Source organism: Pseudonaja textilis, chromosome 1, assembly GCF_049901715.1.
Source record: "Pseudonaja textilis isolate UNSWEBS1 chromosome 1, rPseTex1.2, whole genome shotgun sequence".
In the NCBI taxonomy this organism is placed as follows: Eukaryota; Metazoa; Chordata; class Lepidosauria; order Squamata; family Elapidae; genus Pseudonaja; species Pseudonaja textilis.
In genome coordinates this window covers 332,080,048-332,093,991 of record NC_141990.1, presented here as the reverse complement: position 1 = coordinate 332,093,991, position 13,944 = coordinate 332,080,048, and the positions used below count along the sequence as shown (strand labels likewise).

General features: G+C 41.9%; 1 protein-coding gene and 1 long non-coding RNA gene across 23 annotated transcripts in view; both read right to left on the bottom strand.

The window, feature by feature from the left end:
- Positions 1-12,204, bottom strand: part of EPS15L1 (epidermal growth factor receptor pathway substrate 15 like 1) — a 47,455-nt gene extending 35,251 nt beyond the window's left edge. For 8 of the 22 annotated variants that reach the window (XM_087922882.1, XM_087922898.1, XM_087922893.1 and 5 more), the window contains exons 1-11: positions 12,128-12,204; positions 7,277-7,318; positions 5,400-5,489; positions 4,184-4,231; positions 3,766-3,861; positions 3,505-3,561; positions 2,533-2,658; positions 1,926-1,985; positions 1,339-1,575; positions 380-537; positions 4-160 (exon numbers count right to left, since the gene is read on the bottom strand). In XM_087922882.1, coding sequence (XP_087779008.1) covers positions 4-160; positions 380-537; positions 1,339-1,575; positions 1,926-1,985; positions 2,533-2,658; positions 3,505-3,561; positions 3,766-3,861; positions 4,184-4,231; positions 5,400-5,489; positions 7,277-7,318; positions 12,128-12,172 — 1,116 coding nt within the window. In that variant the 5' untranslated portion in view covers positions 12,173-12,204. Of the gene's footprint in view, positions 1-3; positions 161-379; positions 538-1,338; positions 1,602-1,925; positions 1,986-2,532; positions 2,659-3,504; positions 3,562-3,765; positions 3,862-4,183; positions 4,232-5,399; positions 5,490-7,276; positions 7,319-10,585; positions 10,742-12,020 lie in introns of those variants that run through there. The other 14 variants (XR_015741341.1, XM_087922889.1, XM_087922891.1 and 11 more) reach the window with 8 other exon arrangements.
- Positions 12,205-12,745: 541 nt separating this feature from the next.
- On the bottom strand, positions 12,746-13,933 carry LOC148128422 (uncharacterized). Its single transcript, XR_015741561.1, has 3 exons — positions 13,790-13,933; positions 13,537-13,629; positions 12,746-13,050 (listed from the first exon to the last, which is right to left on the bottom strand). It is a non-coding gene; the product is annotated as an uncharacterized LOC148128422 (long non-coding RNA).
- Positions 13,934-13,944: the final 11 nt, after the last annotated feature.

The window sequence follows — 13,944 nt, the reverse complement described above, 5'->3', positions numbered from 1 at the left end:
CACCTGGACAGGAGTGGTCCTTTCGGAAGGAGGGATCATATCTGGGAGCAGCACCTGTGGTGGGTCAATGCCTTTGCTGACCTTCTGCTGAATGAGGTACATGGCGAGTGCAAACTGATCTTTGTTGAGCTTTCCCATTTGCCTTGTATCAGCCAATGCCCTGCCAGAAAAATAAACAACAGACTGCTTCCATAGACGTATCTCAGAAGTTTTCAGCTGATTCCACAGCTTATTCAACCTCAAGACATCATCTGTGGCATTAAGATCAATGCCTGTACTTTCCATAAACGAATAAAAAGGACAATTTTTCACAGTACTTTTGATTGGAAAATGTCATCTCGTATGATTAAAAGAGAGAGAAGGGAAGGAAAATTCATACCATATATGTGCTAGGAGGTTCTGGGAAAGCCCCGAGTGCATGAAAATATCCTTCACTTCCTGGCCGCTCACAAAGCCATCCAGGTCCAAATCTGTCTTCAGAAATATTTCATCATAGCGAATCTTGTCAGTCAAGGGCACCACCCAGTTTGCAGACGGCTGAATTAAGAATAGAGCCTCTTAATTCACTGATTTTGCAGATGAAAGTGTTATATAAGTTACATCCTAGACAAAACATCCCACTGCCAACTTTCTCCAAAGTTACTTGGGCAGAAAAATTGTCCCATTGTTGGCTGTACATCACTACTCCTTCCAGTTTCCCCAGTATTCTTCAGTCTGCACAAATACAAGTTTATCTAAAAATTAAGCTTATAGTTTTAACCTACTTTGGTTTCAATTATTCAGGATAAAGGTCCTGAGAAGAGACTTCTTCACTGTACAATCCCAGAAATCATCCATCATGAGCAATTTGGCAGCATGTCAAGCTCAGCTCCCTCCTAAGAAGTTTCTACTAAGTTACACTGAGTTAAAAAGAACAGCATTTAAAACCAGATAGGCTAGTTGCAAGTGGCATCCTTAGAAAGATCTCAAGTAATGGTCAATCTACCAATCACTTGTGGAGGCGCTCTGTTCAAAGGACATAATTTGCTTTTGTTGGGGAATTCTATGAAAGAAGAGTTTTGTCCACTATTTGGAGTTTTTCCAGATAACCAGCTAGTCATTTCTGAAGTAGAATACTGAATAGGATCAAATTTGGCACAAATGTTACATTAAGTACGGAAATCAATACTGAACTTCTAGTCAGATCTATTATACTTACATGCCACAAATATAGAGACCTCCTAGACTTAAGCACAATCCTTTCTACACATACATATTCCAATTTTTTTTAAAAAAAGAGTGGGGGAAGGCTCACCTTTGCACAATATGCTCGCATCATCTGCCAGAGGCTACACCTACCTGTGTTTGCTTCAGGCTGTGTTTGGGGGATAAACTTCCTGTGCTGTTGAGGCTGTTGACGCTGCCGTGTGACGGAGTGGACCGCAAACTGTCTTTGGGGGGAGGACTGGCTGGAAGAACTGGCACTGCCCCAGGAAAGATTGGCACTTTCTTCCGCTTGGAAGGTGGAACAAGAGATGGGGGCAACACAGAAGGGACGGGTTCCTTCTCAAGGGCACGGTAGACCAGGTGCATCGCCTGCAAGGCCCAGAGGGAAAAGACGTCTGCAGAGGGCAACAAGGAGGAGGAGGAGGAGGAGGAGGAAGAGGAGGAGGAGGAGGAGGAAGGGAAGATGGCGGAGAGGTAGTGCCAAGCATGAGAGAGCAGGTCAGGCAAGGGCTGGAGGGAGGGAGGCTGGACTAACAGAGGTGGATAGAACCCTGGGAAAAGGAAAACTAACCAAGGAGTTTGATATTGTGAATTCCTACTGTGGTCAGCCTCTTCTATGCAAATGTTGGCTTGGGACATAACCCTGTCCCTGACCTGGAAAGTGAGGCACTCAGGAACCCCCTTTGGTTACATGACAAAAGCAAGCAGAGGGAACTTACCACGGCAAACTCATCTCTGTCAAGGTGCCCATCTTTATCAATATCACTGAGATCCCACACCTATAATCATATGGGCACCAAAGGTAAGGGAAAAAAGGATGTATCAGAAAAGTAGTTAAAGGAATGTTCTTTTTAAAAAAAGACATTTCATTATGGTTTTATAATGGATAATCCCAGATTTTTTATTCAGCTGGTTAATTCTTTTTGTACCCCCCACCCCCAAATAAGCAAGTCTAATAATTAGCTGACCGTAACCTAATTAACAATTTTAAAACTTCAATAACTGATTAGAAGCAAAACATAAGGCAAGAGGCACGAGAGGTAGATTTCAAAAGCGCATGCAAAAGAGTGAGGAAGACTAATATTTGAGCAATCTGATTTTGAATACAACTCTTTCAGCTGATCGTTTCTCAGCTCCCTCATTTTTTTAAGGCAGCAAGATAAATAAATCGGAACTGAACTTTAAGAGCCCAGATTGCTTGAAATTCTGGGTAGGGTCCAATTTTGTGTACCCTAGTACAAATATTTGCTTCAATTGAAAGCATCGGAAGGCCAGAGGAATGCACTCAGATTACGTAGATGAAAACGAGGGTAGAATTTTGCTTACCCTTCCCAAGACATCAAGAGGTAGTTTGGAGTTCATCAATACTGGCTTCACTTTGTCTCCCGAAAGTAAACCATTGACTGGTAAAAGGCTTTCAAAAATGCCATCGAACTTGGCCCTCTCTTCCACCTAGTTAAGAAGGAACAGACTAAAATTGGTTTATACTGAGGTGTAAGATGTTGATTTCCAAAGACTGCAAAACATTACTGCCTTGAATTCAGTTTTCTATTTCCATATTAAGTAATGCTCTTGTATGGGCAAGTATTAGAGTTTATTAATCAAAAATTATGCTATGTAACTGTCTTTTCTTCCACCATAAATCCTTTGTGGAAGGAGAAAAACATGAAAGAAGCAGGAGGGAAGCACAAGATAGTTTCAAATGGAAGATAATATTGCCTGGACTCCCTGTAAAATTTTGCAAAGAAAGCAGGGCGACTGCGTAGTTAAAAGTCTCACCTGGAAACATCAAAGAAATAATGCTACAGGTGATCCTGATTTAACAACCCCAACTGGGACCAGCAACTTAGTCATTAAGCAAAGTGGTTGCTAAGTGAAACTGTGACTGTGCTTATGATCTTATTTCAGCTTCCCCATGCTTTACAGACCTGCAAAGGTCGTAAATGGAAGGACTGGTCCCCAAGGTGTTTTTTCATCATTAGTGTAACTGTAAATAGTTGTTAAATGAGGCAGTTACTAAATGAGGAGTAACTATAAAGAATGTTTGTAAGTTCCCTTAAACTATTGTCAAGGTTTTCTAAATGTTGCATATACATTCCCTGGTAAATGTTGCACTAGGAAAATAGTAAATTCAGCTTCATGCTGCTTACAGTAATTTACACGAAACAGGGATTAATCATTCAGATTAATAAAAAAAATAGAGTTCAATTGGGGCACAAAGTTTAAAAGCTTAATTAAGAAAAGGGTCTCCTTACTGGACTAGTGAGGCCAACTCATACTTTTCTCTTGAATACTTACTCTGACAGCCCAGTGAGCATCTGTGGAAGCCAGCAGCAGGGGGCTTGTATTGTCGTGCTATAACAACAAATAAAATACATCAAAGCACTTCCTATGGTTTTCTTTGAAATATAGAAATACTTAACTGAAGCAGCCAAGCCTCAAGTCATAAAGTTTATCAGCCACATTTAGGAAACCAAAAACACTTAATTCTGTATCTGTCAGACACTACTTATGTTTCTGTCAGAAACAGCCCTTTTCAAGGCAATATTAACAACTTACAAATTTTGGAGGAGGTAACGTCAAATTTAAGTTGCTGAGAATGACATCGTGGCCACTCTGGGCACAGGCAATCAGCCGCAGCGCAATGAAGAATCCCTGAATGAGAGAGAAAAGCATGGAGAATGAGGGTAAAAGGGCCCTCTGTTCACAAGCCCAATGTCTACCTTTATTTTCATGAAAAAGAACATTCTTCAATAGACTGTCTAGCTCTCTCACCAGACTGGTGGACATTCAGTAACAGCATTGTCTCGATATTCAGGCAGAACTAGACCTAATTGTGTCTTCCGCTCTTTCAAATAGACATTCGCACTGGAGAGGAAGCCCTAGTTTCAACCCAGATTCTTTAGGTTAGCTATTTCAAAGGAGAAGTTTCAACAGATGGAGGAAGCTTTATCTCAAAATTGATGTACTCACATACCTGTTTATCCAGAAATCCTTTGCCCTCTGGATCTGCTAAATCCCATATCTATGAATATACAAAATGATATGCTGACATCATTCAATTTAAAGCAAAAACCCTTTCAAAATAGAGATAGAAAGTAATCTGCTTCTTCAAATCTGCTCCTCCTAGAGACAGGAAGTGCTGCATCCAATGTTCTATTATTTTCTCTTGCCATTTTTCTTATATACAGCCACAATCATAATTCACAGATTGAAATTAATGAGATCTAGAGCCCATCAAAAAAGGGATGCAGTGGCTCAGTGGCTAAAACGCTGAGCTTGTCGATCAGAAAGGTTGGCAGTTCGAATCCCTAATGCCGCGTAATGGAGTGAGCTCCTGTTACTTGTGCCGGCTTTTGCCAACCTAGCGGTTCAAAAGCATGTAAAGTAGAAAAATAGGGACCACTTTGAGGGGAAGGTAACAACATTCAGTGCGCCTTCGACATTTAGTCATGCCGGCCACATGACCACAGAGACATCTTCGGACAGCGCTGGCTCTTCAGCTTTGTAACAGAGATGAGCATCTCTCCTTAGAGCCAGAAATGATTAGCACACGTGTGCGATGGGAACCTTTACCTTACAGCCCATCAAGCACCCAGTAGTAGCACATACAGAAGAATTTTTCATGCCTTTATCTTTCTGATATATTTCAGATCATTTTTAAAGCCTTTATATTTGCTAGTATCATTCCAGATATATATTTAAAGACAAAAAATAGCTTATAAATTGATGAATCCCAATGATTCACACATGACAGGGAGAAATTCAGTGTTTAATAATAAATAATAGCAAGCACTGTTTCTCGAACATGGCAAGTTGAAGTTGTGTGGACTTCCAGTCCCCATAGCTGGCTGGGAAGTCCACATACCTTCAAGCTACTAAGGTTGAGAAATACTGGTAAATAGTATTTATGATTTATTTATTATTACTTTTTTATGCTTCCCATCTCCCCTATAAGGTGATTCTAGAGTCACCGTAGAGAGGAGAGTCAAGACCTTTCCAACCGACCTTTCTCTCTCATCTTCTTACATTTGTTTTATCTGAAAGCAGCTGTCAAAGCCAGAAAAACAGCACAAGGTTTCTTCAGGGATTCGGGCAATCATGAGATTGTCTCTGAATAATGTACATTTGCAACCGGTTTCCCTAACATGAATTTTCCTCTGGCGTTAAAACAGAGAAGATGCCTGACTTACTTTCCCGAGGATAGCATCGGTAAGACCAGACTTTTTGAGAAACAGAGCAGCATCACTGGATCCAACTCTACCAGTGCAAGCTGGATCCACCTGCAAAGAAAATATTAACTCTTCAGCAAACCCACAAAAGGAAAGGAACGAGCCACGTTTATCTCACTTCCTCACTATGGGCCAACTCATAAGATGGGGACTGCTATATAAATGTTTTAAATAAATAATCAAGCTCTACCTCCTATTTCCCACTGAAATTAGGCTTCTGTTGGCTTGTTCTGCTCTTACTATAACCCAGTGGTGTCAAACTCATGGTGTCACATGATGTATTGGGGCTTTTTTCCCCTTCGCTAAACCAGGGGCGGGGGGAGCACGTAATGCATCTGGCCCGTGAGCTGAGAGTTTGACACCCTTGCTATAACTTCTTCAAAAATGTGTTAAGATACTTCTTAAGGGTGCTTTTATCCACTATTCTTTTCAATTTAGCTTTTAGCCTCGTTATTTTGGACGATTAAAAATTCTGATGATATTAACAACATCATAATGCTGAGTACAACATAGATCTTTGTTGACATGATGTAAATCTCCTAATCTTATTTCTTTAATGCAAAAGTTTGGCATTCAGTCTGGTTTCTTTATAAATTGCAATAACTCTGGCTTGGTGCCAAAAGTTGTAATATCTCTGCTGACAAAGCTTTATATGCTTTCTGAGTTGTTTACACTGAGTTTGAAACTGAAGTAAATTTCTTTTGATTTGAAAATGCAGGTAATACAAGATTTCTCACATGTTGGATTAAAGTACGAATTTTGCTGAAAATAAAATATGGAAGTAGAAATGCTAATTTGTAGGGTCTGAGCTTGCCTTATTGTTGCTACATTTTGATCTGAAGTTAACAAGGCCAGGTCTACGTGTTCCAGAGTTGAGTTCTCAACCTAGTAGGAGTCTCTGTAAAGGACCTCCTCCTTCGTGCCCTACATGTTCCAATCCCCAGGCTCAGTGGGGCTCACAATGCCTCCCGGGAAGCCATTTTGTGAATTATGGCAGACCCCAGAACACGCCTCAAAATTCCAAATGCATCCATTAGCCAAAAAAATTGAACACCCTGTCCTAAGTGATATATCAAAAGTTATGGAAATCTTGTGTATAGGGTAAATGTTCTTATATAGTACTGGAAGAACAGACCTATAATTGATTAAAATAGGTAAACTATTACTGTACATATGTTTTCCCACCACAATGAATCAAGGAAGAAGGTTTACAGGTAATTTGGTCATCTTTTGAACAATTTCATCTATGCCTGTATAAATTCAAGCAACTTTTTAATTTATCCTTTGTGACCTATTGACAGGGCTTCATCAAAGCATGAGCATTGCATGCTATTACATTCTATCTCACATGACATGAAGATATAATTCATTACAATTCTAGTATCCAAAATGCATCAGCAGCATATTTATGTATATTATTCTTGCTTTGTTTACCAGACAATCCTATTAGTTTAGCATACAGCTTGTTCTTGGTTTCTTTTGGGGATTAATTTAAATAAAGCAAACCATGATCCTTATTTCATTTTAAACGAGTTTTATTAGCCAGGTTCCCTCACAAGAATATTCAAGGGGTGCAAGAAAAATCTTACAAGCTACAATTAGGCACCCGGCTCATGAATTTGAGACAGGCAGCTATATAAATTGACATAATAATAATACATAAATCAATTCTGGCTTCTGTAATACTAAATGAACTTGTAAATTTTGTATTCACTTTCTAATAGACCAGCACAATGTCTACAAAAACACATATGCTGGGTGCCCATATTAGCCAATAGATAAGGAAAAAAGGCAGGATTTCAAGGGAGATGAGAAAAGGAGAAATGTAGCACACTTGCCTGCTTGTAATATGTCTCATACATAGGGTTACTGGCGGAGAGCTAGAAAAAAAGGGAGAAATGCAAGGTGAAAGTTATCCTCACACACAGCCAGGTCTACCCATTGTATTGCAGAGTCCCCCAAGCTTTCTGGCTTTGCAGACTGTGGGTGGGGGAAGGGGATAATTCTGTGCCAACAGCGGACAACGCCTCCTGCTCATGCAACTGAGGATGCATGTGCGCTGTCCCGTCTCTTCCACGGCCCAGTTCCAGACCCCTGCTCTGTTTCTGATTGGGACCGTCTAAAAATGTCCCACCACCATTTTTTCTGAAGAAATGGCTTAGTACGAGGGAGACATATGAATAAAGTTAAAAGGACATGCATGGGAATCGCATCAGATCATTTGTAGCCAGCTGGAACACAAGGCCAAAAGATGCTGCCTACCATCTCAGCTTCTCCTTTTCTGACTGCAATAACATATCATTCACTTGCCCTCCAAAGAATTATCAATGCACAAACATTTCTTTCTTTAAGCAGACTCAAGGACAGTTCCGTTGTTATAAAGGACTTCCCACTGCTCTCTAGTTTGAGTTCAGTCTAAATAACACCCAAAGGCAATATTTGGCTTTCTCTGAGAAAGCTGCATGTGTATGTTCAGCAGTGGATGATAGAGATAACGTTAAAAAAATCAGTTACTGCACATTCTTCTTATTTAATTCAAGTTAATTTATAATGAAAAGGGGAAAAAAGACAGTCACTCTGGTTGTGCTTAACAAAGATGGAATGAGACAACAAAGCATTAAGAAGCCATCATTTAGAGACTGAACTAACAACATTTTTTTTTTTCACAAGATCAGGAGTAAGCCCTGAAACTCAGCATGGGAACAGAATGCCATGGAAACAAGAGAGGGAGAACATGGAAGTTCCATTCTCTCTTGTCCTCAATATACAGTGCTAGAATACCATTATCAAAAGTTCAGGTAAAGTGCAAAATTGCCACAGAATTTCACCTCATTCTGATATTGTTAAGTTACAGACATCCCCATCCCCAAACAATGAATAAGTTTTACTTCTGTTTTCTGCACAATTGGTTGGTTGGTTGGTACATAACTTCAGGTAGTCCTTGACTAATGGTCATAATTGAGACCAACATTTCCAATGCTAAGCAAGACAACCGTTAGGTGAGTTTTGCCCCATTTTACCACTTTTCTTCCCTCAGTTGTTAAGTGAGTTTACTGCAGTTGTTAAGTTAATAACACTGTTGTTAAGTGAATCTGGCTTCTCCATTGATTTTGCTTATCAGAAAGCCGCAAAAAAACCTGATCATATGACCCTGGGACGTTGCAACTGTCATAAATATGAGTAGTTGCCAAGTGTCTGAATTTTGATTATGTGACCACAGGGATGCTGCAATGGTCGTAAGTGTGAAAAACAGTCATAAGTCACTTTATTCAGTGCCACTTCACTTTGAACAATCACTAAACGAATGGTTGTATGTCGAAGACTACCTATATACATATATGCCTCCCTTCTAGAAACCATCTATCTATATTTGACTTCTGTTCTAATCAGCTTCAGATAGCCTGACCAATTATTCGTGATAAATGGGGGTTGTATCCAGATATGTCCTTCTAGAAAGTTTCAAGAACCCCAATTCAGGCTTAATTTGAATGCCTTTCTTTTATTCTTTTTTACTGTCTGAAAGGCAAACAGAACTCACAGTGTGTAAGGTAGTCATGAAGAGCTATGCAGCTGTCTTTACGATTCCTTCATCCTCCAATGGGTAAAATAAAGGCTAACCACATGTCATGAATACCCATTCTGTTATACAGAACTGTGACCTTCCATTTGGTTTTAATGCTATGCAAAATCACCAACAATGATCCCTCTGGTCAATACCAACAATGTTTCCTCTGGTTTTCCAGCAAGAGACAGAAATCCAAATTTTATCTGCCTTGAAGGGTGGGAAAGACATGCAAGGTCAAAAGAGATTCTTTTTGCTCAGGACAAATGATAAGTTGTAACTAACAGCTCTGATGAATGGGCAGCCCAGTACAAGTTCCCATCCTACAGAATCCTGGTATTCAGCAACCAATTCTATTTCCCACAATAAACATGTGAGATCTTTGGCAATGTATGGAAGGTGCGATAGCTCATACAAAAGCTATCCACATAAACCTTCTTTAAAAACAGAGGGTTTTTAAACAGAGCCTAGACTAAAACTTCTCTTTATAATTGGCAGAATCTACAGCATCAATACATTCAGCATCGGTGTGTAAACTTACGGAAGAAATACCATCAGAACACAAGAAAATGCCTTCTATAATCTATTATTAGGTAGATGAAAAACACTTGTAAGGCTAGTATAATTAGGAGCAATATTAGGAGCCTATCACTAATTTTCATTATATCAGAAAAAAACAGAGGAAAAGGTCCACATTAAGTAATAAAAAGACCCAAAAGATTCAAGGGGAAGGATATTTTGCCTGGGCCTCTTCCTCCACAGTACACAGCCTTGGAATTTACAAGCCAGAATGTGATGCACCCAAAGCTTCCAGAAGCGCTTGGCTTCAAAACACCCTTTCTGAAAAGAGCAATTTATAACTGACTGGTTGTGCTTGACATCTGGGCTATGCATGGTTCTGCGCTTTTCTGCAAGCAGAGCCAACATGGAGATGCTTTCTCTGCTAGACAGCAGCCATTAACTTTGCAGGAATACAAATTAGCTTGGGCAGAAGCAGTATTCAGGGTTCTAAGGACTTTGGGTCTGTGTCCAAAAAAAGGAGCCTGGAAAACAGAACTTGGCATCAGGCGTGTGATTCTCACTTGAACCAGAATAAGCTCAGAAGGGATGCTCTTAGCAACATTATTTATTAACATGCACGCAATGAATCTACTCTTTATCTATATACAGAGATTGCTGGATCTTCTTTCTTATACACAGATCTCTGAATCAGCTTACGTCCAAGATGTATACATGTTTCTTTTCCTGAGTACTCATGACACATTCCATACACCAGAGATCCCTCTGCCATCTTACTTTGTGATTGAATGTTTACTGTGTACTATTTCATTTGGGGGGTAAGCCTCATTAAAGCCCAGTTACATCCTTAGAATAATTAAGCAACCTGTCTACTAGCATGACTGAATTTTTGCTGAAAAGGTCCTTAATTTAACAATTATCCCTAGGAACCTGTTCCTAGTTTCTGCTAGAAATTGCTGTAAATCAGCAATAGGAGACATGTGGGGCCGGTACACAAAGTTCTGGATTTAACCAAGGCAGAAGGGAACACACCAGTTCTGGATTGTGTTTCCCTATGTAACCTTACCAGTCATTTATGAGAGTTCATCATGCAGGATTGCACAAAATGCCTCCTTGATTGTGACAGACCTTATCCGGCAGGACAGTCAGCTCAGTGTCAGAAGCCTTTGTATATTCTCCACAGCTTTGCACTAATTTCCATCCCTTGCAACATTCCTCCAATCTGATAAGAAAATTCTTCTGTGGCTGAAGCTGCCTAAGGAACTGAAACTTCCCTTGAACTTCAGTGCAGAATCCAGGCAGCTTCAAAAAGGCCACTGAGCCACTTTTTAATGGCACCTGAATTAGGCTGCAGATTATGAGGCCATAAAAAAGTTATCTTCAACTATTGCAGGTTACAGACTATCTTCTCCAAAGAAGCTCTCTCGGTACCACTTCTACAAATACATTCAGGCCCTCAGGGCAATGTTCTGCAAGGACTTGGTAATTATTATATCTTAATCCCTAGTTCTTACTTTATGGGCTAATATGGCTTTTAAATTTGGTGGCAGTGTGTAGCTTTTTACCAAACAACTTTGTAATTTTTGGCCTTCTCTTACAAAATGGACAATATTCCATAAGCTATTATTTGACAATGTGATCCTCAGATGTTTTCATTGCTTATATATCATTTTTAATTTGCTTGTTATTCAGTAAGAAATATAAAAGCCCTAAACATCCTCATACTTCCTCAGTTGGCCACTAAAACGCTGGACAAAGCAGAGCATAAGCTGTAAGATCTGCAGCCTGACTACACCCATCTTTATCTGGAAATAATTTTTATTTGGCTTAATTTCTAGATTTCTGTACTGGGCTCTCCAAATTTCCCAGTGTTTAAACTGAGTAAATTCTCAACGTTTAGTTGCAGCTGGGTCTGTACCTCTGCAAACATCCAAGCCCACAAACTGCATCATTTGGGTCCTACTTTTCTGAGAAAATATACTTCTGTGGCTAGATTTGGCAGCACTTAAACTCTTCAGCACCTATTAGAGTCTCTCCAAACACATGCACACCCACTCCTATACACAGGCAAAGGCACACAGCGGTCCTTCAATCAAATCCCGGCCTAAAGGACTAGTAGCCCCTTTCTCTTCTCCGCTGTAACATCCCAGCTCGCTGCACTCGTGGATAAGGTTTCTTTCCAACAGCCCTGTGAGGTAGGCTGGGCTGGGTCATTTGGGTATTAAGAAGGGGGCTTCTCGGCCGTGGCCCTGAAGGGTGACGATGGGACCCTCCACGCCCCAGTCCCGGGGGCAGCCGAACTGCCCCCCTCCAGGCTGAGCTGCCTGACCCCTTTCCGCCGCCTTTCCCAGGTCCCCCCTGTCAGCGGCCGACGCTCCGACTCCTTTCCCGAGAAGGAAAAGAACGGGCCCCCCCCACGAGAGACCACCTCCCATCAAGGTCGCGTGTTTTGCGGGGAGGAGGTGGCTGCCCTCCCCGCCCCGACTCTGCTTCTGACTCACGCCGGGATTATCTCGGCTTTCTTGAATTGTGACCGCTCTTCGTCCTCTTCCTCCTGCCGCCATTCTCCCTTCACATCCCTCCGCCGCCCTTCCTCTTCGTTCCCTACCTGAGCGCCGCCGCCGCCGCCGCCAAGGGGGCCGAGCGCCGCCATCTTCCTCCTCCTCCTCCTGGGAGGGGAGCGGCCAAGAGAGGGGCGGGGCGTGGCCACGAGAATTAGAGCAGCAGCAGCAGCAGCAGCGAGCGCGGAGCCAGCGCCGCCAAGCGAGCAACCGAGGAAGCGCTGAAAGAATGCCCCTCGCGGCGTCCCCGCCGAAGGTCCGCCGAGGATGCTCCGGCCCGTTGACCTGCTTTCTTGCTGGGAGGCGAGTCTTTCTGCCTCGGCAGCCTTGCCCGGCTCCATTCATGCAGGAGGGGCGTCTGCGGTGCTGCTGCCGCTGCCTAGAAGACTTCCGAAGCTAGAAAAGGACATTTTCCCCTCTTCCTCCTCCACTTTTGCATAGGAAAGATTTTTTGGGGGGGAGTGGGGGATTAATTCAGAAATGGTAATGGGACCCCCACCCCCTTTCCCCATGCAACCCTGAGCCCCGGAGGTAATTTGGGAGAGTCAATCGCCGGGCCTCGTTACTGCCCTCTGCCTGTTTCTGGGTTCAGGCAAACGCGTCTTTGCTCGTGAACGATGGATGACTGGACTTGAAGGAGAGAGGGAAACGAAGTCATTATGGACTCTCTTTGTCAACAATTTACTTTACTAAACAACAACACCTTTTGATATCATTTTTAGCCGAAACCAGACGGTTTCTCAAGGTATCTGTTTAAAGGAACAGGGTCCCTGGCCCTTAATATCTTCCTCTGTCGCCTCCAATTTAAATTCTGAGAGAAAGAAAGAAATCAGAGCTCCTCCTTCTGTGCTACAATTCTCTCGGATTTGTTCTTTTGAAGTGGTTTCTTTTTTGGCATCTTCTGGGTTTTTCGCTCTTCCCTTTTCTTTTCTTTCTTTATTTCTTTCTCGCTCATTGTCTGTTCCGGCTTCTGGAAATTTTAAATGGAAAATGAAAGGTCACCTTAGGAAACCTGCTGTCATCTCAGATATCCAGCTGGGCAAATCTATTCCCTTGCAGGAATTTTCCTTCATCTGTTTCCTCCCAGCTAACCTAACATGACAACTGGAAGAACAAGCTGCAGGAGGAACAGGCTCCGGTTCCAGCTACTGGCATTGCAGCAGCTACTGGCATTGGACAGAGCAGGGAGGCTCCCCTTTGTTTTCTAATCCAGGTGAGAAAACTGTCAGCATCACCATCCAGGTGTTCTGGGAAAGCCATCTCAAGTAGCCTTACTGTGAGGCTGTGGCTATTTTGGAAAGGCACCTGCAAAACAATCATAGTGGATTCCCTGTTCCAATGCCAGCCATCCAAGCAAAAATAGCTCTTTGAGAAAAGGGTCAAGTAATAGAAGAACAATACAATGACAAAGGGAATCTACACCTTAGCTGCATTCTGAAGAAGAAATCCTTCTTACCTTTGTTTTGCCCCACGTTTCATCACCAAATTTCTTTGCATACTTTTCATCGTCAGTGATCAAGAAATTATCAAAAATAGTTCCAGATCTCACCTGCAATTAAGGGACACAATAGTATGTCTTTATATACATTTGAATCAATACAATTAGCTCCGTATTGTCAATTTTTTCCTCATGCGCAGGAGTCTGCTCACTTCAGTCAATGAAGATGGCACAGTAATTAACGTACGAACCAGGAAGAAGTCCAACTGACCTGCCAAAGATCTAGACCAATGACACTGATGTTCTCATAGACAGAGAGGTTTGGGTCTGGCACATACTCAGGATTCACAATCTGAGGATGGGGCCAGATGCCTTTGTAGTTGGGATTTGGGATTTTCCTGGGCCGCCACTCCCCCTGAAATAAAC